The 24133-nt window shown below is 47.0% G+C and overlaps 1 protein-coding gene across 3 annotated transcripts in view; it reads left to right on the forward strand.

The window, feature by feature from the left end:
• ITPR2 (inositol 1,4,5-trisphosphate receptor type 2) overlaps positions 1-24133 on the forward strand; it is a 263467-nt gene that overhangs the window by 160281 nt on the left and 79053 nt on the right. For all 3 annotated transcript variants that reach the window (XM_018556081.1, XM_018556080.1, XM_018556082.1), the window contains exon 38: positions 23611-23719. In XM_018556081.1, coding sequence (XP_018411583.1) covers positions 23611-23719 — 109 coding nt within the window. The remainder of the gene's footprint in view (positions 1-23610; positions 23720-24133) is intronic.

Raw genomic sequence — 24133 nt, forward strand, 5'->3', positions numbered from 1 at the left:
CTAGCTAAATACACAGATAAAATACATGTGAGGATACTTTTTTTTTACCTGTCAAGGGGTTTCTATGTCTGTCCATCCAGTCCTGACATTTACACACTCCTGGCAAAACAGACAGTCCTGTCTGGCACGGAGGAGATCTGATTTTTTTCTGTTGCATTTCAGTAACACTTACAGGTCTTGTCCCTCCCTTAGCCTGTTACTGGACTGGATGTGAAAGGAGAAGCAGCAAGACTGATAAGCTCATCTCTATCACTCTGCTCTCAGTAAGTTCCTTGTTAGCCTATGAGCATGCACACCTTATTGGCTCCGTGTGCTGATTTTCCCTCTTCTGGCCTGGACGCTATAGTACGTGAACTGCAAAAGGCTGATGCCAAATGAGAATTAGGTACATACAATGCTTGTATTTAAATAATGAATTGTGAAGATTGAATAAATCTACATTTTCACCACAAAAAATCAAATACACCAAATTCACAGGTTCATCTCTTTTGTATGCAGCACCCCCAGGCCTTTATAAAGTAGAAATAAATAAAAATATAAATAGAAAGTTGTTGAAAAGTTTTCTCCTGGTTTTTTTTATCTGTAGTAATTGGACTGGCCACTAGTGGCCGCTGTCTCTCCATCTGTCCCGGTGTAGCTCAGCGGCAATTGTCTGGAGACAGCTCGGAGTCTGATATAGATGTTCCAGTTCTCGGTCAGTTGGAAGAGATCATTGTGCATTACTGGGTCACTGCGAAACTGCTTGTACTTTCCCACACTGTGGTAGAAGAAGAAGTAATAATAAAAAGTTGTTATAACTTCCCCTCTCTACCTGTAAAATAATTTTTGCTTGCAGCCAGCAAGTGCTATTCATACTAAAAAGGAAGTGGCTGATATCTATGTACTGCCCTTTCCATGACCTGAAGCATGAAGCGGACTGAGCTGCAGCTAGGTGCTGTTCCCCTTCCCTAAGTTCAGGAGCCAACGCAGTTACATCTGCAATCTTCTTAATTTTTAAATTCTAGCTGGTGTGCAGGGTTAAGGGCAATTATTATAAAAAAAGGAATAGAGGTAGGTTCATATAGCTGAAGACATAACCATTATGAAAAGTCATTTTTTTTAGTACCTGCGCATGTGTGGTTTCCATTATTCCGACCTGGATTCTTTCACAGGATATTGCTGAGTGTCATGGTCAAACATTTGTGTTGGCTCCCATATTCATACACAACTGCCAAGACCTGCCACTGGGCTGAGAAGGTGTCCCGCGCTACCTAATGGTTTGTATTTAACATTCCCAAACTGTAGCAGAAGGGTGCTTTAAAGTGAAGGTGTGACTAGGCTATGGACAATTACGTATTAACATAATCTTAACAAGCATCAATCCATCAAAAGTACACAGCAGAAACATGAAAGTTTTTTGAGTTTAGATCTTAGCAGTTCAAATCTCCTGCTTTCCCCTCCCAGTAGTGACTCTACTGTTCAGCTCCCTCTGTCCCCGCTCCCAACAGCGTCTTAGCAGCTCAGCTCTTCCTTCTTCCCCCTCCTAAGAGTGACTCGGCAGCTGACCCCCCTTTCCATCAGTATCTGAGCAGCTCAGCTGTCCCCTCCTGTAGTGTCTTAGATGCTCAGCTCCTCCTTCCAGCAGCGACTTAATAGCTGAGCTCCCCCTCCCATCAGTATTTCAGCAGCTCAGCTCCCCCGTCCCATCAGTATCTCAGCAGCTCAGCTCCCCCCCTCCCATCGTTATCTCAGCAGCTCAGCCTATCCCCCCACCCCCAAGCATTGATTTAGCAGGTTAGCTCCTCCTCCCATCAGTATCTAAACAGCTCAGCTCCCCCCTCCCATCAGTATCTGAGCAGCTCATCAGCTCCCCCTCTCATCAGTATCTCAGCAGCTCAGATCCCCCTCCCATCAGTATATCAGTAGCTCAGCTCCCCCCAGCATTGATTTAGCAGGTCAGCACCCACTCCCATCAGTATCTCAGCTCCCACTCCCATCAGTATCTCAGCAGCCCAGCTCCCCCCCGCCCCCAGCATTGATTTAGCAGGTCAGCTCCTTCTTCCACCATTGATTTTTAGCAGCTCAGCTCCCCCTCCCAACATTGATTTAGCAGCTCAGCTCCCCCTCCCAACAGTGACTCCACTGCTCAGCTCACCCCGAAGAAATCAAAACCTGGGCAAACCAAAACTGTTTGCGTATGATAATAATACACACAAGCAGACATATATACACATTTCTTTTTAGGAGGTGGCCAGCCTATCTCTCTCAGCACTTCATTTACAAGATAAAAAGTAAAACCAGACAGAGGTTCTGATCCTACCACACTCTACACAGTTGTTTTAGATACACTCCACCAGTATTATCACTTCCAGGAAATAGTGTTTATTCACATCTCCTGGTTGCGGTGCACGTGAGATCAGCGATCTCTGCTGTAAGTGCTCGTGATTTGGCCTTGGCTGTCCCCATGACATGTTATGTAAGAGAATCATTTCCCTGCGAGCGCCGAGTCCTGGTTCGGGCAGCGTTGCTGCGTCAGCACGCCTCTTACTGTAATCTCTCTTCTGTCGCACATTACTCGATCACTTGTCACTCCGATTTCCAGCAAGCTGAAATCTTTTCTGGGAAGACGGATCGAAGTGTGCAAAATCCTGTGCAGGCAGAAGAGGAAAAACATGCTCTGTGCTGAGAATTCCTGCCGGCAGGTCGGCAGCGCGTTCGGTAATTTTGACTTTTTAAAACATTTTTGACTTCTTTTTACAATAGAAAAGAGAAGAGTTTAAAAGCGAGGCAAATTTTAAAGTAAATCCTGTTTTATTATGAGTTCATGTGAACTCATAATAAAAGGCCTGAAATATGTCATACATATGGTCTAACTCAATCATTGAATGCTTCTGTTTTTTTAATACCAAGTGAATCATGGATGAGAGGTTGAAATAAAGAGCAGCTTCTAACAAAAGAGGGTTGCTCAGCTCTTGAGATCCATACACATCTGTAGAATGAGCATGGTGATGCAGTAATTGATGTGAGCAATGGCAGGCAATGGGTAAAGAAGTTTAAAGAACTCCAGGCAGTCTGGAGATTAACCCTTGCAATGGGACCACCCCTGCACTGCAAGGGTTAATCAATCGTTTTTGTGTTGGGCAGGGGTGGGCAAGTTAGCCTTTGTCCCTGGGAGTCATGCCTGTAACTGTCAGTCTTGCAATGCCTCATGGGACTTGTAGTTCCACAACAGCTGGAGGGCTAGAGTTGCCCACCCCTGCTATAGACAGAGATTATCAATGGTGGGAACTGATCACAGGATGGTCTAGGGGTTAAAATAAAGAAAACATACTCACCTGATCCTCGGTCCCACCTGGCTGTTGGAATGGGCCCCGCAGCTTCTTCTACCCTGGGCTCCGTCAGTCTAAGGTCCCGTGCTGTCATCACATTTAATGCAGTTGCGTAGGACGTGAGGATGCCGAGGGCCATTCTACCGCCAGAGCGGAAAGGTAAACGCTGACCGCCGCAGCACCGAGGATCAGCCGAGCATATTTTCAATATTTGAGCCCCCTAGACAAAACGAGCAGTTAACCCTTGCAGCGTGGGGGTAATCCCACTGCAAAGGGTTAATTGTTAGATTGCCTGGAGTACTTCTTTAGTATTAGAGAAAGTGAAATTGTTGACAAGGTGGCACAATTTTAATTCTGCTCTGTGTAATGTTTACAAACTACATTTTAAAAGCATCGTACGTGATGGGGATTCTGTGGAGAAGTAGCTCTGGGGAGAGGATTTGATAGGCTAACTGTATGTATGTTCATTGTTTCCATCTCAGCAACATTTCTCTCCAGCAGGACGGAGCCATCTTAGTTCAGGCATTTTCCAGAGTCTATCCACTTCTTGGATTGAGATGCTGGCTTAGAGATGACACAAATGTCTGACACAGATCAGCTGCAGCCTCTCACCTTGTGATTGCTACAAAGTTACAATGTTGCAGACTGATCACTGAGGGAGAGGAGACTGAGGAAATGCTTCCTCTTGCCTGCAGCAGACTGATGACATCATCTCAGCCTAGGCAAAGTCAGTGGGATGGGTTTTTAATGATAAAAGGTGGCGCCGTTTGGGAAAATTGGGTTTTGGGACGGGAGGATGTTTATATTTTGTTTTCTTTTTCTTTTTTAGGGTTTATGTTAAGGGTTCAGGCAAGGAGAGGGTTTAGTATCAGCGACAGTTTACATCATAGGGACACTTACAGAGGAGCTACAGGACTGATGCTTGTTCTCAGCAATAAGAGGTCCCATTCTATAAAATCGCCAAGAACTAGTGTAATGGCCGTAGGCTAGGTATATTACTAGGATCGTTGAGCTCTTCCTCCTGAATCCTCCGAGATGTCAACTCTTCACAGAACAGACTTTAGTCAGCATTCAAGACTCCCTGATAGGAATTCAAAGCATGCACCAAAAGAGGGAGCACCAGAGCAGATAGTAAAAGAGTCCGAATCCCTTTATTGGTTCACACATAAAGACATCCAACACTTTTCGGGGGTCAGAAACACTCCCACTTCATCAGGCCTTAAGATATAGAGAGAGACTTGATTGGAATTAAATAGGGCTTCCTGTATTATTCTGTGTAGGGATGGTGTTACTGGAACAAAAGAGTCACTAATACCAGTGAAAGCTTTCCAATCAACGTTCCCACTATAATTTAAGGCCTGATGAAGGGGGGAGTGTTTTTGGCCCCCGAAACACAATGAATGTCTTTTATGAAGCATTAAATGATTTCTAAGGTCCCAGCATATCCTCTCCTATTATAACATCAGCATTGTAATAGGAATCCAAACAAGAGTTGTTTTTGATAATACAATTAAAGTTGACATGAAAAATGTATTTTATGTAGTGAGTGCTGCCTTCCATCTGCCCATCACTTTCACCAACTTCCCGGATTCCCAGAGTGCTTTGCATCTCTTTCCCTTCTGCTTGATGTGATGCAATCTCAATTTCCGACGGATATATATGCCATCATGCACCATGCATTGTGGTGTGAACTGGCCCTTACACCATAGGAACTGAAGTCTGAAGTCTCAGCACCTATTGGATCTCTTTTGGATTTCGAATAAAAATAATATATTTCAAAAAACGGCTTTTTGTGTCAAAATAAGAAATCTCTCCAGATTGAGCAGCAGAGCGGCATGGTTGGCGATCGCCTTGGGGTGGACAGACAGCAAGTGCCCCCCGTGCATTTTATCTACTTAGAGGATGTCATCTCTTCCTAAAATATATTTATTCTAAACTCATAAAACGTGGCCTCATTTCCTGCGAGCGTTTTCCGCCGTAAAATTTTATGGCTGCGGTTGGATTATATACATATTAATTTATTGTAATTAACATTAATGCTAAAAGGGCCTCTATGCAGGGGGAGAAAGTGACTGTCTAATCATCTTCTGGACGAGTTTAAAACTCATTACGACTTCTGGAAATTACAATGTGAGAGGTTAGGAGTAAACTGGAGCAGAAGGTGCAAGAAGTGTTCAGAGCGACATTAAAGAGACCCTGTCATTGGAAATGAGAGCCAGTGATGACTATTGTCACAGGGTGCTGGTTAAAGTTGTATTAAGCTCTTCAACCCTTTTCAATAATGTATCAAGATCAAACGAATATACAATGCCCAACAAAGTATTTCTTTAGATTGTTGCCCAAGCACTTACAGTCATCATTTTTCCAAGGATCTCCAACTCTCTCAGCTCGGCTTGCCTGAACTTCCTGTCCAGTACAAGATCACAAGGGACAGAGCAGTCTCCAGCAGGTGTCCACCTACTAGCTTGGAGAAGAGAGGAGGATTGGTGAGCAGGGGAGTGTCTTGCCTTGCTGTCCCTGTGCATTGATGGAGACACACACAGCTTACTAGCACACACACATAATGCATGCAGCAGCACTGCACTGGGACTGAGGGCACTCCTGTACCTCGCATTCTGGTGCGGTCAAATGCATTGCGGGGGGTTGTCGTGTCTGCGGTGCCATTGATTTGAATGGCACTGACAAGCCCGAGAACGTGGCCCAGCTTCATGTATGCGATCCAGTGCGTTCCGGGCACGAACTGCATCGGGAAGCACTGAATATGGCGTCACTGGTCACTCACTGTCCATCACAGGGCGTGGAGTGAACGTGAACAAGAAAATTCAGCTCCCCTCCCATGCCTGCCAGGCAGGTCTATGCTGTGTGGCAGAGCTGTGTGTAAATCTCAGGACTGGATGGACAGAAGTACAAATTCTTTGGCAGAACAGCTCCCTTTATAAGTATTTTATTTATGTAGATAGCTATTTGTTCAGCTTTAAGCAGATATGTAAATGGAACGTATTAGCTGGTGATGTAGATTCAGAGTTCCTTTGAGGTGAGTTAACACTTTACACGCAGAATAAGAATAAAGCGGTTGATTTATGCAAAGGAAGAAATAATAATCATATATAGACAAACGCGGCTATGAATCCCGGGATAGCCATCTATCACCAGATATCTTTATTTTTCCCCGGGCCGGGTATATTGCCCCCGACTGCCGGTGTCTGTCTCTTTTCTTCAGACGCTTTCATAAAGAAGGTTGTTTATTTTCTCCCTCTTTCCACTTTAAAGATCCCACACGTGCCTTCTACTCGCCGTTCTTTATTCCCGTCTCCCTCCAGGCGCTACCCTCCGCGACCACCCCACGTTCCGTCTCTCCTTTATATCTCCAGCCTCCCCGCTCCGTCTCGAATCCCTCCCGGTGATTAGACAACCTACCCCCCTTCGCGTTTCTCAGTTCATGGAAAACACAGAGTCTTGTTCTCATCCTCGCTTGCCGCTGTGCGCAGCCCCCCCCCAACCCCACCACCACCACCTGACATGTGACTGCACATGTGAAGAGGGGTGTGCGGATTTCGGGCCTTGGGGCACGATTGGAGGAGACGTTAGACTGCCAAGTCGATGAGGCGAACGAGGCTGCCCCCCCAAATCAGCCGGCAACAACAGCATGTGATTATGTAACGCCCGCAGTGTCTGGCACCGCGCTTCACTGGAGACGCGTCACGTGTTGTGCAATGCTCCTGGCCCTGAAATTCAATTAGGCGGCTCTGAACGATCGTGACTCTGCATGAGATAAGCTCTCTTCTCTCCCCTCTCCGGCTCTACTCTAGAAAGCAAATGGCTTTATTAGCTGCACATGAATACGCGGATTGTTGCCGATCCGCCGCGTGTTTGTATACAATACGGAGCCAGCGAGGGCGCGGGGCTAACGTTATGCAACTTATGCCTCCGCTGCAGCCCCGGGAATATTCCCTGTTGAATTTAAAGGCACCGACGGACTTCATGGGAAAGTTTTCTTTTTTTGTAAAAGTGGGAGCTGAACTTTTCAAAAATTGTATCTTAAAGCCGCGTCTCTCAATCTTTTTTCAGCTATGGCACCCTTCAAAGGTAAACAAAATCTTGAGACGTCCCGATCTATAATGTAAAAACTGTAAATGTATAAAATGACGTGGGGTCCCTCCAAAATCCATACCAGAGCCTTATCCCAGACAGGGGCCTGGCATGAATTTTAAGGGGAGTCCCTACGTAAGAACACAATCAAAAAGCCTCACACTATTTACATCAGAGTCCCCCCTCTCACGCTAAGAAACCCTCTTCAAATCAGATCCCCCCTCCTTTACATCAGAGTCCTCTTCTTTCACATCAGAGTTCCCCTTCTCATGCTAGTAAACCCTCTTCAAATCAGAAGTCTCCTTCACATCAGAGTCCGTCCCCCACTCATACTAGGAAACCTTCTTCAAATCAGAAGCTCCCATTTACATCAGAGTCCCCCCCCCTCTCACTTTAGGAAACCCTCTTCAAATCAGAGGCCCCCCTTCACATCAGAGTCCCCTACTCTCACTTTAGGAAACCCTCTCCAAATCAGAGCCCCCCCTTCACATCAGAGTTCCCTACTTTCACATCATGATCCCCCATCTCCCACTAGGAAACCCTCTTCAAATCAGAGGCCCCCCTTCACATCAGAGTTCCCTACTTTCACATCATGATCCCCCATCTCCCACTAGGAAACCCTCTTCAAATCAGATCCCCCCTCCTTTACATCAGAGTCCTCTTCTTTCACATCAGAGTTCCCCTTTTCATGCTAGTAAACCCTCTTCAAATCAGAAGTCCCCTTCACATCAGAGTCCGTCCCCCACTCATACTAGGAAACCTTCTTCAAATCAGAAGCTCCCATTTACATCAGAGTCCCCCCCCCTCTCACTTTAGGAAACCCTCTTCAAATCAGAGGCCCCCCTTCACATCAGAGTCCCCTACTCTCACTTTAGGAAACCCTCTTCAAATCAGAGGCCCCCCTTCACATCAGAGTCCCCTACTCTCACTTTAGGAAACCCTCTTCAAATCAGAGGCCCCCCTTCACATCAGAGTCCCCTACTCTCACTTTAGGAAACCCTCTTCAAATCAGAGGCCCCCCTTCACATCAGAGTCCCCTACTCTCACTTTAGGAAACCCTCTTCAAATCAGAGGCCCCCCTTCACATCAGAGTCCCCTACTCTCACTTTAGGAAACCCTCTTCAAATCAGAGGCCCCCCTTCACATCAGAGTCCCCTACTCTCACTTTAGGAAACCCTCTTCAAATCAGAGGCCCCCCTTCAAATCAGAGTCCTCTACTTTCACATCATGGTCCCCCCTCTCACACTGGGAAACCCTCTTCAAATCAGAGGCCCCCTTTACATCAGTGTCCCCCACTTTCACATCGGAGGTATGACGCTGCATGAACATTTCGAGACTCCCCTGAGGAAGCCAGAAGGCAACCCAAGGGACGTTCCTTAGCCGGAGCGGAGGGTGAGAGAGGTGAGTGCCGACTGCCATGGGACAGAGGATCTAATGAATAAAACTTCTATATTTGAGCCCCTAGACAAAATGAGCACTTTGCCCCACTGCAAGTAAGTTTAGATTTTCCCAGAGTTCCTCTTTAAATGCTTGCCATTGAATGGAAATTGCGGTGCTTAATAAGAAAAGGCTGCGCTGTGCTTACACTTCAAATGCAGCTCCATAGGACATGCCGCGTCCAAAGAAATGCAAAGCAACTCAAACAGTTTCTAAGCTGTCATGTACACTACTCTAGTGAAGTCAGTGGGAATTGGCTGGCAAGTGCTTGACGTGCGTTTTCGACAACAGAAAACAATGCACGTTTACATGAGCCCTTACCCTCACACAAAGGGTTTTACTGGAACAGAAGACCGGAGGAATTTCCTAAGATGGATGGCAGACAGAAATACAAACTTGGCAGAGATTCTTCCTTACGTTTTCCAAAACTAACAAAGTTTGGGCTGGAGTTGGTCTTTAACCGAGCAGTTGAGAAAGAAAAGTAAAACTGACCATATACTAAAGTGGATGGGGGAATCTTCCCACAAGGTTATTGGATTCTGACAGTGGCGGGTGTGCCGCTGTCAGAAGTCCTCAACCTGAGAATTTTTGGCATCGATTCATTAACAAAAATCAATAAAATTTTACTTTCGTCGAAAGGAGGGGTGTTGATGCTCATGTCAGCAGGGCTTGCCCAAAATTCAAGCAGTGTATGACCAGCTTAAGAAACATTAGTGAGCTGCCGATTTGGAAAAGGTGTAATTATGCTTAAGGCAAAAAGTACAGCAATGGCACCTGTCCTTTGAGTTTACAAGTGTTCTATTGGAGAGAAGACTCAGCAGGTTTTCCTACAGAACTTTTAAATAGAACTGCAGCCTATTGTCACACAATGCATTGCTGTGCAACCTGCATCCAATGCACTACTGTGTGTTTAGAGAGAGGGCGGTGCTGGAATCGGGGAACACACCAAGCTGTGTTTCCACAGGCTCCAATTTAAAAGATATGAATGCCAACAACCAAAAGAACTTACACTATATGGTCAAAGGTTTGTAGACCATCATAGGTAACCAAAATGAGCGAAGCGCACTTTCACTATAGACTTCACACAGGCGGAGCTATAGAGGAAGACTTCACACAGGAGCCGGCGCTATAGAGGAAGCATCGGCTTATGCGGCTCTGCTCTCTGCGCTGCTGACTTGCTTCCTCTAGCGCTGGCTTTGTTGGCACAGCTGATTCTCCCCCACGGCTCTTCAAGTTCCCCCTTATGCCACCACCGGCCCTGGGAATGGTCACAACTAGATCTTATTTTTGGGGTAGATCTTATATTTTAGCAATTCCCAAAAATGGTACTAGGTCTTAATTTTCAGGTAGGTCTTAATTTTGGGGAAACAGGGTATATGCCGAAGGTATGTGGACACCACTTTAATTATTCAGTCCAGGTGTGAAGGGGACTGTTAATGCTACCTGCACGTTTCTGTTCCAGCACGACTCTACCCCTGTGTACATAATCAGATCCATATAGACTTGGTTTGACCAGTTTGTTGTGGAGGAACACGAGTGGCCCATACATAGCCCAGACTCCAACCCTACTGAACATATTTGGGTTGAATTGGGATGCCAATGGCAAGCCAGGTCTTCTCTTACATCATCAGTATATGCATTTTTGGCAGAATGGGAACAAACTCCAAAATCTTGTGCAAAGCCTTCCCAGATGAGTGGAGGCTTTTATAGGCACAATGGTGGGAGTGGGGATCATCGGCTCCATATTAGTTGACATGGGATTGGAATGGGATGGGATGTCCAGCAAGTTCATGTAAGGGTGATGATCAGAAGTCCACAAACGTTTGGCATTGTCTCTGCAGCAGATGGATACCAGGAGGAAAATTGTCAATCAGAGAGTTAGCTTGAATGCAAAATCCAACAGCCGGACTGGAGTGAACCTTTAAACACTTCAGGCTCACGTTTGGGATGCCTGTAAGGTTTTATTTTTCAGTATGTGAGTCTGACTAAGGCCGGCACAAGTGCCTGCTCTGGCTTGCTCAGGGCTTCGGTGAAAGGCCTCTTTGTCGGCAGGTTGGCAGCGAGCATGGTGTTACCAGCAGAATCCGGAGCTCACAAGTGACCTGTTAACACTCTCCACCTCTACAGGCTGAAGATCCGCCAGCGACTTGAGGGAGCAAATGGAGCCATTAAACTCCGGAGCTCTGCCCCCGATTCAGCTGGATTTGATTTCTGCCTTAAAGGAAGCCTCACACAAATTAGAACTGAGTGTAACATTTCTGGGTCAGTGAACCTGAGTTCTGTCAGCTTCACAATAACGGACTTCATCACCCTGGCGTTGGCATGTGTCCCGGGGGTCAGAGAAGGCAGCTTTCATACGAGGCTTCACATTGAAGTCATTTTTTTGGGAGTAGGGGGGTTAGCTACTGCAACCTGATGGTTGTAGTTTCATTTGGACCCAACTTGCTGAGACTGGAAGCCCGGTTAGGATACTGTTATCTTATAAGAGAGATGCCACAGTACTAGAGACTGGTGGCATGTAATAATAGACGACTGAGGGCGATTTCCATGTTACAGCAGACCACTGAGGAGTGCCAACATGTAGCAAGAAACTGCTGAGGACCATTCCCAGGTTACCAGATACCGCAAAGGAAAATCCTAATGTTACAGGAAACTACTAAGGGCTGCCAAAATGTGACAAAACTGTTGAGGACTATACTTATATAATGATAGACCCCCGTGGACTGCCACCACCTGGTGATACACTGCTGATAAATTTCATTATGTGACAAGAGACTGCCGCTATTATTTCCAGGCTACAGGAGATTGCTAAGGATGGCAGACACTTGCTAAGAAATTGTTAAAGGCTATTGCTGTTACAAGAGACTGATGAGTACTGCCAATATGTGAAAAGGGACTGGTGAGCACTATTTCCATGTTACACTAGGCAACTGCTAACCTGCGATAGGAGACTGCTAAGCACTGTTACAAGAGGTTGCTGGAAACAATTGTTAAGTTACAAGAGGCTACTGAGGACTGTCAACATGGAACAAGATGGTTCTGGGGACTGTTACCATGTTACAAGAGACTGATGAGGATGACAGGCACATGCCAAGATACTTTTGATCTGTTAAAAAGATTGACAAGTACCACTTCTGGGAAGCCGGCTTCCTGGCCAATCAGCATCAAGCCGGCCAAAAAGTCGGCTCAATGCTGATTGGCTGGGAAGCCAGCTTTCCAGCTAATCAGGAAGCTGGGCGGCGGGTCATTACTCGCCGCCTGGCTTCCTGATTGGCTGGGAGGCCGACTCCATGCTGATTGGCTGGGAAGTCAGTTTCCCGGCCTAGCACAATCAGAAGCCAGCCACCCAACATGGAGGCAGCTTCTTGGGCAACCAAATTGCCCAGGAAGCCGGCTCCATGGCAGCGGAAGCATCAGTATCGGTACTCGGTATCGACGAGTACGGGGGGTAGCCTCACTGTAAGGGCTAATTAAATTTGTGCCCGGAGTTCTGCTTTAAGGATAAGACTCCTGTCACAGGGGTCACCTATAGGCCAATTTTTTTACCCGTGGACTGCAATGTATCCCTGAGGGTGGGCAGATGTAAACAGATGTGCGTCACTACACCCAGGTCCGTTCAGGATGGCGGCCAGGCCGAATGCAATAGGTTTGCGTCCAGGTCTGCCTTTGTGGAGCTGAACAGATATCAGCGGACGCCTATGGGTCGGAACAGGCAACGGACGTCCGATAGGTGACATCTGTTTCAATTCTGATCCTACTCGTCAGCACATCAGCCCGGTGAAAGGGGCCCAAGGCTGGTCAAAAAAAACAAAAAACAAGCGCTCCCTTTTCATGTAATTTGCCTGATACCTCGCCGCAGATTAATGGGCTTAGCAACGCATGCTATTTTGGGTTGCGTTAGGAAAGGTTAATGGCGAGTATCAGGTGAGCCGCGTGACATGTTTTCCTGTAAGTTATACGGCCCGAGTTCTCTAACTTGTCTCCGCAGCGTAACGAATAAATAAATTGGATAGCTCCTGATTTATTTTCCGAGCTCGCCGCGTCGTCCCTACTGAGCAACCTAAATATTATTTGGCCGGGGACCTGATGGTGATTCCTCGACAGTCATTGACAATACGCTTTTTCAGTATTATTTTTAACTTCACACCGGCTTTAGGGCCTTTTTTTTCTTGTGTGTGTGCTTTGCTGCCTTAGCGCTGTGGAGTCCGGCGAGCGAGCAATCTGCATCTTTCCACCCCTGTTCTTAAATATCAGGCCCGCCGAGGTATGAATGTCTTGGCGCTCTCGGCAATAAATCTAGCAGTCAGGATTTTCCGTAGCACCGGTGGAACAGGAACATTTTTCAAAGTCAGCAGCACCATCCGCCGAGCTCTGCATCTTCCAGTCGCCGTGGGAGTAAAATGTGCTTCTTTTATCTCCTAAATCATCGGCGAGATCCTCTGTGGCTCCTCCCGGTGCCAGCTCGCGATGCAGGGCTGCCAGGACGCGCGGTATGGCTGCCAGGACCAAGATAAATCTCTTCATTATTGGCATCTGCTTTGCCTGGTTTCTCTCTGTGTCTTTCCCCTCCCTGTGCTCCCTTGTTCCCTCCGTCTCCTCGAATCACATCGCCGCGCGCGCACGTGCTTGGATCGCGGTAACACCCTTGTGGCACGCTGTGGCCAGGTGTTTGGGTACGCTGGCAATCTGCATCAATAAGGGTTTGTAGCAGAGGATCTTTGAACAGATGCTTGAGAGATGCTGGGGGCTTGGGCAGCAATAGTTCTCATCTTATTGTTTGTGTTGCTTCATTTCCGGCCTTGAAATTTAGGTCCTTATACTTAACTGAAACGGATTGAAAACTTTGTTGTGTTGCTGCACATGTAGCAGTCATGTGCTGACTGTGGGGGCCCATGTGCAACTGCAGGAGCATGCAGATGTGCAGGGCCAATAGGGAGGTGGTACAGGGCCAATAAGGAGGTGGTACAGGGCCAATAGGGAGGTGATAGAGGGCCAATAGGGAGTTGGTGCAGGACCAATAGGGAGGTGGGGCAGGACCAATAGAGAGGTGGTGCAGTGCCAATAGGGAGGTGGTGCAGGACCAATAGGGATAAGGGGCAGCACCAATAGGGAGGTGGTGCAGGGAAAATATGGAGCTGGGACAGGGCCAAGGTCTGGCTTAAAATGTCAAGATTTATATAGTAGCGATTTGTGTTTTGGGGGATGGAGTGTGCACTAGGATGAAATGTTTGCTACCATCCGTGGCCGGGAGGTACCTGCTGTTGGGTGCATGTGGTGGTTTTGGCACTTGAAGCACATTATATCAGGTCTCCATGTGTGCATCTGGACAGTCTTTCATCCTGTTGATGAAGAAAAAAAAAAAGAAATGGCCAAAAAAATGAGGTTGGTGACCTCTGTTATTGGAAGCATTGCATACTGGGAGTTGTAGTTCCTTGAGAGGAAGAAAGCACAGTACAGAAAACATTGCTGAATGGAAGCAATCATGGGACACGGCCATGAGATTTAGTACTTAGAAAAGTTCCTGAACACCATTAGCAGCCTTGGTGGCTTATTGTTGTCTGCTGTCCCTGACACGAGGACTTCCATTCATGTCTCATTGTCCTATTACATCCATATTGACATAGAAGGACACAAAGCTTTAGAAAGCCGTAAGAGGAGAGCGTGGGTGTGCTCGCCCTCTTCTATACAGCGTCTCTGCAGACAACCATTAGGGGCCTCCGCATGTGTGAAGTGGCCAAAGCCAGACAAGGAATTGTGTAATGTCCCTACTCACAGACAGCACTGCATTACACGGGCACATCACATGACCTAGCGCACAATACACTCACTTCACAGGCTAATAAACCAGGGTAACCTTCTTTCATTTCCAAAAAGTGCTCCGTGTGACCATTAGATCAGCTGAGAGCCAATGAGATTTTAAAATGAGTCACAAGCCCCTTATTCTTGTGTTAAAGGTTTGTGAACTGAGTCCAACGTCATTGGATAATAACCGTAAATTTGTTGTCAACGGATAAAAAGCTACTGCTGAAGAATGTATGTACTAGGGATAGGCAGACCCTCCAGCTCTGGTGAAACTACAAATCACATCATGCCTCTGGGAGTCATGCCTGTGCCTGTCAGTCTTGCAATGGCTCATGGGATTTGTAGTTGCACCACAGCTGACGTTCAGGAGTTTGCCTACCCCTGGTATATACAATAAAGTGGGGATGCACCGATACCGGTTTTTCAGGATCAAGTACCGATATTTTTTTTCCCGGTACTCACCGATACTGAATACCGATACCGGAAGTCCCATTAAGGAAGTCAGGCGGTGTGTAATGACTCGCCACCTGGCTCTCTGATTAGCCGGGAAGCCGGGTGGCATGTAATGACTTGCCACCCGGCTTTCCAATTGGCAGGGAAGCCGTCCCCATGCTTCTCGTCACTAGGTGACAAGAAATCATGGAGCCGGCTTTCTGGCCAATCAGGAAGCCAGGTGCCGTGTCATGAGGTGACGAGGGAGCACGAAGCTGGATTCCCGGCCAATGAGAAAGCCAGGCGCAGTGTCATTACACGGCGCCCAGCTTCCTGATTGGCAAACTTCCTAACCAATCAGGAAGCCGGGCAGTGAGTCATTACATGCTGCCCGGCTTCCTGATTGGCCAGGAAGCCGCCTCCAAAGAATCGGTATAGGTGCATCCCTACTATTGAGCATTGATTTCTATGTGGAATGGGCGAATCTTCTTGGGCTATTTTCTGTTCCGGTCGAATGCTCCTCAATTATTATGGGTCATAGTAAAAATAGGTTATAATGACCATGAGTGAATCAGGAAAATTCTGCATTGTGGCCACTAGATGGAGCTGATGATCATAGAAAATAAATAGATCTTTAGTAACAAGAGATACAATGTAACAATTCTAGAGAACACTGGAGGGAAATAAATGTAACCATTGCTACAGTGAGGAGAAATAGACTCTTTAGGTCCCATTCACACTTCAGGTGAGAGTCTTTGGGCATTTTGTTTTTAGAGTTTATACAGGCGTCTTTGCATGTAATTGGACGTTTCAGGCTTGGGCGTAAGTTGGCAACAACAGTGGAACATACCTGGGCAATGTCGGCAAACATCTGCTCCATAATATTCCCCTTCACTCCTGCCCTGACAGCTACATAAGATAAAGGAAGGGAAGGAGGAGCTGGGTCAACACAGACCATAATTAGACACTCCCAGAAGAGGAGAAGGCTATGATGTGCAAGGAAGGAGGGGGACTGGGCTATGGCATGAACTAGGGATGCACCGATACCGTTTTTTTGGTACAAGGACTCGCTAATACCAAGTACCTATACCGGAACTTCCGCTAGCTTGGAGACAGCTTCCCGGCCAGTCAGCATCAAGACGGCCGAACAGCATGGAGTCGGCTTCTTGGCCAATAAAGAGCCGGGCACCGAGTAAGAACACACCGCTCGGCTTCCTGATTGCCTGGAAAGCCAGCTCTATGTTCCCTTGTGACACTGCTGGTCAGAGGAAATCTCTCTCTGACCGGATGTTCAGGTATCGGGTAAGTATTGGAGCATTTGGGCGAGTACGAGTACCTGCCCAAATAATCAGTATCGGTGCATCCCTAGAATTAACCCTTCCTAAATAGTCACATTTTCCATCAACTTCAATGGAAAGGAAAAACTACAAATAAGCATCCAGGAATCTAAAACATTGCAGTGAGGCTACCTCCTTGTTTTGGTCAAAATAAAAAAATACCTGATCCTCAGTCCTACCTGGTTGCTAGGCTGGTCCCCACAGCCTCTTCTTCCCCCGGACTCTGGAAGTCTGGACCCCAATGCAGGTGCAGAAGTGAGGACCCTGAGGGCCATATCACAGGCGGAGAAGAGGAGGAGAGTGGTGAGCACTCACCGCCACAGGACTAAGGATCAGGTGAGTATATCTTCTGTATTCCGACCCCTAGACCAAAACAAGCCGTTAACCGTTTCGGTGAAAGGGCAGCCCCACTGCAAGGGTTAATTTTTTAACATAACGGGTTCCTCTTTAAAAAAAGTTGATTTCTTTGAGTTTTTTACCAGCAAAGTTTAAGCTGGTGACAGGGTCTCTTTACCGTGCCAAGGCAGAGGGGGGAGTCTCGGCCATAATTAAAACTGTTGCACACGTTGCTATCAGCAGCCCATTTTGCTACTTTGTTCTGAAGTTTAGACCGGTAAAGAACATGATTAGATGGAAGCAGATGCTTCAAAACTAAAAAAACTAAAAACTGACAGTGGCCCCTTAATTTTGCCCGCCGAAATATAAATTCGCATAGCCGTAATTAGAAAGTCGAGTGCTTGCCTCTGATTGTACTACAAAGCCACCCTAATGTCACCGGCAAAAATCATCAGAATCCCTTGTGATTGCCGGCTGCTTAACGACCGGGGGCTTGATTGCGGTGGCGGAGTCGTGACGGGCGGCTCTTCAGGGGCCCCAACGAAGGGTTAAACTAGCGGAATTTGTAAACCCTTCTAAATCACATGGAGGCGTTCCGGAGAGGTGACATTAAGTGCAGAGGGTTTTTTTATATACATAATATAGATATTGAATAATGTTTCCCAGAAAAATGAAGCACTTGTTTTAGTAAATTGTAAATTCCGGATTTTTTTTTTAAGAAGGTAGCACTTTGGTGCGGCAGAGGATTCGCCAGGTTTCATATGATGAAGCACTTTGGGTAACATTCAGGAGAAGCCATTAATCGTAATGCGTCTTCGTTCTTCCGTGTGCGCAAGATAAAAGTTTTCTGTTCTCTGGGAGATGTTGAGAAGAGTTATGCTGATTATCAATTAACGCGTTTCGTCACAGCAGCCGGGGGTGAGCGACCATGGCCGATTAATGCAGCTAGGAGAGGCTGATGACTAGGGTTGGAGCGCCTCATGTAGCCTCCATCTGACATTCAGGTGACAACACGGGAGCACATTTGGTGGACAGGGACAGAGTGTTGTCTCCCAATAACAGGAAGTGCTTGAACAAGGACCATCGTGGCCGAATCTCTCGGAAATGTTTGAGTTTACTTTGTTAAGTTACATTAACATAATAAAGAGTCTGCAAGATTTTCCTCATTACAGTCCTGCTTCACATGAATGACTGGGACACATGGCAGAGCTACCAGACCACATTATTATTCAGGATGAGAAATGACATGTTTCTTACCGTGGATGAAATATTGCTCCTCCCACCGCCTAGGTCACATGTCATCACATCGCTACTAGGAGCTTTGTGGACATTTTATGTCATTAGAAGCTGCCGAGAGTCCGTTTGTTTTATAGCACACCTTGTCTAGTAGACTTCCAATTATCTATCTATCTATCTATCTATCTATCTATCTATCTATCTATCTATCTATCTATCTATCATTATCTATCTATCATTATCTATCTATCATCTATCTATCTATCTATCTATCTATCTATCTATCTATCTATCTATCTATCTATCTATCTATCTATCTATCTCTGTCTCTTGATCTATTTATCTCTATCCATTGATCCATTGATTGATCAATCAATCTATTTACCTATAAATATCTCTATCTATGTCCTCTGATCTCTCTCTCTTCCTCTCCCTTTCTCTCTATCTCCCTCCCCCCCCCCCCTTTTCCCCCCTCTCTCTCTCTCCACCTCTCCCTCTCTCTCTTTCTCTCTTTTCCTTTCTCTCCCTCTCTCTCTATTTACCTGTATCCCTTGATAGATAGATTGATTTACAGTATCTATCCGTATCTGTCCCTTGATTTGATAAGTCAATCTATTAACCTATAAATATCTCTATCTCTGTTCTGTTCCTTGATTCTCTCTCTCTCTCTCTCCCTCTCTCTCCCTCTCTCTCCATCTCTCCCTCTCTCTCCCTCTCTCTCCATCTCTCCCTCTCTCTCCATCTCTCCCTCTCTCTCCATCTCTCTCTCTCCCTCTCTCTCTCTCCCTCTCTCTCCATCTCCCTCTCTCTCTCTCTCTCTCTCTCTCTCTCTCTCATTCTGTCTCGTTATCGATACATTTTATCTGTCTCTGTAGGACTTTACGCTCCAGACACTGCGGCAGATTCAGGGTGTCTTTTTGGCCGGGGAGACAGATTTTTTTTCTTTACCCCCGTCGTGTTTACAATGCCTGACTCCTACACTTAGTCGTGTGCTGTCTCCATGGTAACTGTGTGTCCTACATGGCGTTCGCCGCCGAGTCAGCCCACACAGGTCAGAAGAGACGCACGCCCTGCAACTGATTTCATTTATTATCCTTTAAAGGCCAGACCTTGGGAAGAGGCAGACAAATCCGGCTCATTCTTCCCGTCTGCGCTGTCTCCCTGGGCTTCGCTGTGAAGGCGTCTGGTGGCCGCGCTGGAACACGTTGCAGGGGCGGGGGGAGGCCAGTCAGATATTCCGGGCACAGTCTGGCGCATTATTAAATAGTTAATTGTCTGGGATTGTGTCTTGTGGTGTGAGCAGAGTTCAGAGACTTACAGAAAATTTTGGAAAACTTTTTTTTATAACTTTGATGATTTCGCCTGGATGAGCCGCTTAATCGCTGATGGCGGAAGGTGCGGAGGCGCTCTGGTCAGACATGAACATTGTACATCTGAATGGAATTGGAGGACGTGTTCTGATTCTGGGTGCTCTCTGGTATTCATGTCCTGTGTCCTGTCCTCCTTTAGTTTATGGTGTTCTCATCTTAGGTTCCCTACACATTGGAGCATGAGAGGGAGGTTGCGCCCTGTCCCTCCTACTGCCGATGCCTGACTGGTCCATTGGTGTGATGGGCGGCCCCGCTGACCAATCGTGATGTGTGGGAGGCAGGAGGGGGTGTTGGCAGCTAGTTTAAATCTATATTTGTATATTACAGCTCCCATGATGTGTGATAGAGCAGGCAATGACACCTGGGGGTGTCAGATATAAGGTTTGCCTATACCATGGCCGACTTGTCCCCGGTCATTATTGAATCCAGTAGGGCAGGGGTGGGTCCTCCAGCTGTTGTGGAACTACAAGTCCCATGAGGCAATGCAAGACTGACAGTTGCAGGCATGACTCCCAGAGACATGTTGGCATTTGTAGTTAAAGTGCAGATGGAGGGCCGGATTGGCCCACCCCTGCAGTAGGGTCAGCAAAACATCCAGGCAACCAGCATTTTCACATATAGGAAGTGGCAGCCCACTGGGCTTCTCTCAGCTTTTTAAAACGTTCAGTCTACCGGACAGTTTCTGTCTGATAGGAAACAATAGGTTATCAGCAGACTCTAATGGTATGAAATATACACAATGCACGTGCCTAGAGACCATGTGACCTTTTTTTTTTGTTTGCTGAAAATATTTAAGAGATTGGACAATGCCGACATGAATCCTGCTAAAGCAGGTGAGGTGGAATCATAAATATTTATTTTTTAACATTTTCATTTCATTTTTTTCTTCTTCTTCTTCATTCAGGTGGATTTGAAATGTTACATAGTTACATAGTTACATAGTATTTGAGTTTGAATAAAGACATTAGTCCATCAAGTCCAACCTATTAGGATCTGATTCTAGGAGTACCTGTACCCTTGTATATTACCTGTACCCCTGTATAGTTGCCAGAAATGTTGCCTGTGAGCAATTATTTACACCTACATCCAGCAGGTGGTGCTATCGAGTCACTGTCCCCCACCATTACTGAGTCATTTTATTACTATGTTGTGAACAGGCTTTAATTAAAAGAGAAGTAAACCTTTTTTTTGGCAGTATTACTCTTTTGGGTCACAGGAGCATATTTACTAATGTACTCCTGTGAGCCAAAGTCAGTATATAGCAGGCTACTGCAGGGCTGCACTGCAGTTCTGACGTTATCGCCGGGATCTATACAGCTGCTTGATTGACAGCTGGCACTGCCTCTCTAAAAGCGGAACCAGCCGTGCCCGCCCCTTCCCCTGTCTGGCCCTCTAATGAGTGCTGGGGGAACAGAGAGGAGAGGGGGGAAGTGCTGTGGGGAGCGGTGACTGACGGTCACTGCTCTCTCTGCAGGGAGGAGCTGAGTGATCAGCGGTTTGTGATCATTCAGCTCTCAGTATAGAGCTGACGTGTTCCATCTGCAGTGTCCCACACCGCCTATTAGAGGGAAAAGTATATTTTACTCTCCCAATACTTCTCCTTATAGGAGAACTATGAGGTGAGTGCTTTTCCCTCACCTCATAGTTCTAGCCGACCTGTGACAATGAGACAGTCACAGGTCGGCTCAGTAGATCGGGAGGTGAGAGAACACATACCGGGTTTGCTCACCTCTCGATCCTGTCACAGCTCTCTGCCGTGACAGGGGGAGGGGCTGGATTCCCCTCTCCCCGCTCCGATCTGCCAGCGCTGACTGGCGGAACGGACGGGAAAGGGGGCGGGTACAGCTGGCTTTGCCTCTAGATAGGCAGAGCCAGCTGTCAGTCACGCAGCTGGGCGGATCCCGGCACAATTGTCGGGATCCGCTTCAGCTGCGGCGTCTCAGTATACCGCGAGCAGTAGCTCGCGGTATACTGAGCTTAGGGTGACAGGAGAACGCTAGTTTGTGTCCTCCCGTTACCCTAAGGAGAACTATGGGGAAAAACACTGACCCCATAGTTCTCCTTTTAAAGTTTCCTATTCACAACACACACACAGCTGAATGAGCCAGAGGAGGGACCCCCACTCCAATCCAACTTACACTGTATCAAGTTTCACAGACACCGAGAGGGAGCAGAGACTCGGAATTGTTTATTTGGAGACATACAAATGATGAAAGCAAACATATAAAAAGAAATACAATTGAGCATAACCTATTCTAGTTATTCTTCAAGGTTTACAGGTCTGATTTGAAATGTATCATCTTCATGTGTACAGCTCCGTGTCACTTCTATGGAGGGATATGATTCCAAGTTCTTGCTCAGCCACCAGTCCATCAGCATCTAGATTACTGTAGCAATGTATCACACGTCTATGTGCAGCCATCTTGAAAGATTATCTGACGTGTCCAGATGCAGTGTGCAATGTCCGGCACTTCCAACACCTTACACCTTTCCGTGGGAGGTTTTATAGCAGACTTTTCAGTATCTGTGTGAATTCATTTTGGAAATGTCAAAATATACAGAAAAAGGATCATTTTGTTTTTAGAAAAGCTTCACCTTTTATCAATAAAAAGCCATCCTTGAGCTCCTGCCTAGTCTAAGATAATGTCATCACTCTGCTGCAGGCAGGAGGAAGCATTTCCTCAGTCTCCTCTCCCCAGTGATCAGTCTGCTGCAGGCAGGAGGAAGCGTTTCCTCAGTCTCCTCTCCCCAGTGATCAGTCTGCTGCAGGCAGGAGGAAGCGTTTCCTCAGTCTCCTCTCCCCAGTGATCAGTCTGCTGCAGGCAGGAGGAAGCGTTTCCTCAGTCTCCTCTCCCCAGTGATCAGTCTGCTGCAGGCAGGAGGAAGCATTTCCTCAGTCTTCTCTCCCAAGTGATCAGTCTGCTGCAGTCAGGAGGAAACATTTCCTCAGTCTCCTCTCCCCCAGTGATTAGTCTGCTGCAGAAAGGAGGAAGACTTTCCTCATTCTCCTCTCCCCCACTGATCAGTCTGCTGCAGGCAGGAGGAAGCGTTTCCTCAGTCTCCTCTCCCCAGTGATCAGTCTGCTGCAGGCAGGAGGAAGCATTTCCTCAGTCTCCTCTCCCCAGTGATCAGTCTGCTGCAGGCAGGAGTAAGCATTTCCTCAGTCTCCTCTCCCCAGTGATCAGTCTGCTGCAGGCAGGAGGAAGCATTTCCTCAGTCTTCTCTCCCCAGTGATCAGTCTGCTGCAGTCAGGAGGAAACATTTCCTCAGTCTCCTCTCCCCAGTGATTAGTCTGCTGCAGACAGGAGGAAGACTTTCCTCATTCTCCTCTCCCCCACTGATCAGTCTGCTGCAGCCAGGAGGAAGCGTTTCCTCAGTCTCCTCTCCCCCACTGCTCAGTCTGCTGCAGGCAGGAGGAAGCGGTTCCTCAGTCTCCTCCCCCTAGTGATCAGTCTGCTGCAGCCAGGAGGAAGCGTTTCCTCAGTCTCCTCTCCCCCACTGCTCAGTCTGCTGCAGGCAGGAGGAAGCGGTTCCTCAGTCTCCTCCCCCTAGTGATCAGTCTGCTGCAGCCAGGAGGAAGCGTTTCCTCAGTCTCCTCTCCCCCACTGATCAGACTGCAACATTGTAACTTTGTAGCAAGTCACAAGGTGAGAGACTGCAGCAGGGGCTGATCTGTGTCTGACATTTGTGAATACAGAGCTGCACAGGCATTAGGATTTAATGATTGTGTCATCTCATGGTGACATCTCAATCCAGGAAATAGATGGTGACCCTGGATGATGCCTGAACAAAGATGATTCTTTCCTTCTGGAGAGAAAAGCAGATGAAGACATTGTCAGGGAGTCCTGTGATCTCTGTGAGAGGTAATAAATACCTGGAAGTGTTACACTGACACATTAATTAACATATATTTGCTTAGCATAAAAAAGTCTGGTGACAGGTCCACTTGAATAACGTTTTCTCAGGACTGTCAGGGTGTCTTTGAAAAGAGATTTCTGTCTTGCTTCTTCACGTGTGCCTCCGTGTTTGTTCTTGTATGTACTCATTCATATTTACTTGCTTGTTCTTCCTTTGTTTTTGTTTACTTCTTTTTTTCTCATTTCTTTGATTTCAAAATGTCTGAATTTTTTTATGTATTTTAATATTTGTGTTTCATTTTTGTATTCAGAGGTTTTTGTTTTTATTTGTTGATCAACTTCATTAGTTGTGTAAATTGACATATTTTGTGTCTGTTGACATGGCATTCTTGTTTCCGTCACACAGGGCGTCACGCTGCGCAAAATACTACTGAACCGCTACTTCAAGGGTGACTACGGGTCCACCGTGAATGGGCCGCTGGCGGTAGGATACGCGAAGGCCGGAGCGGCAGCCGGTACGGTCTTTTCCTGGCGGCTTCTGTCGGGGCTCACGGTGCTTGTCGGGTTTGAATTTAGTAAACGATTTGCTGAAGTTTCCGCAGCACGCAACAGTATTCCATGGACGTGTACAATGACAAAGAGATCAACGGGGAATTTATGGAGCGCTGACAATTTATGCACTGCTTTACATACTGCAAATTCACCTCAGTCCCCGCCCCTGAGGAGCTTACAGTCTAAGGTCCCTATCGCATATGCACACAGGCTAGGCCAGGGATGGCCAAACTCCAGCCCTCCAGCTGTGGTGAAACTACAAGTCCCATGATGCATCTCTCTCCCGGAGTCATGTCTGTGGCTGTGAGAATCTTGCAAAGCCTCATGGGACTTGTAGTTCCACCACAGCTGGGGGGGGGGGGGGGGGGGGCGGGGTG

Source organism: Nanorana parkeri, unplaced genomic scaffold (genome assembly GCF_000935625.1).
Source record: "Nanorana parkeri isolate BGI_ZX_2015 unplaced genomic scaffold, ASM93562v1 scaffold224, whole genome shotgun sequence".
NCBI lineage: Eukaryota > Metazoa > Chordata > Amphibia > Anura > Dicroglossidae > Nanorana > Nanorana parkeri.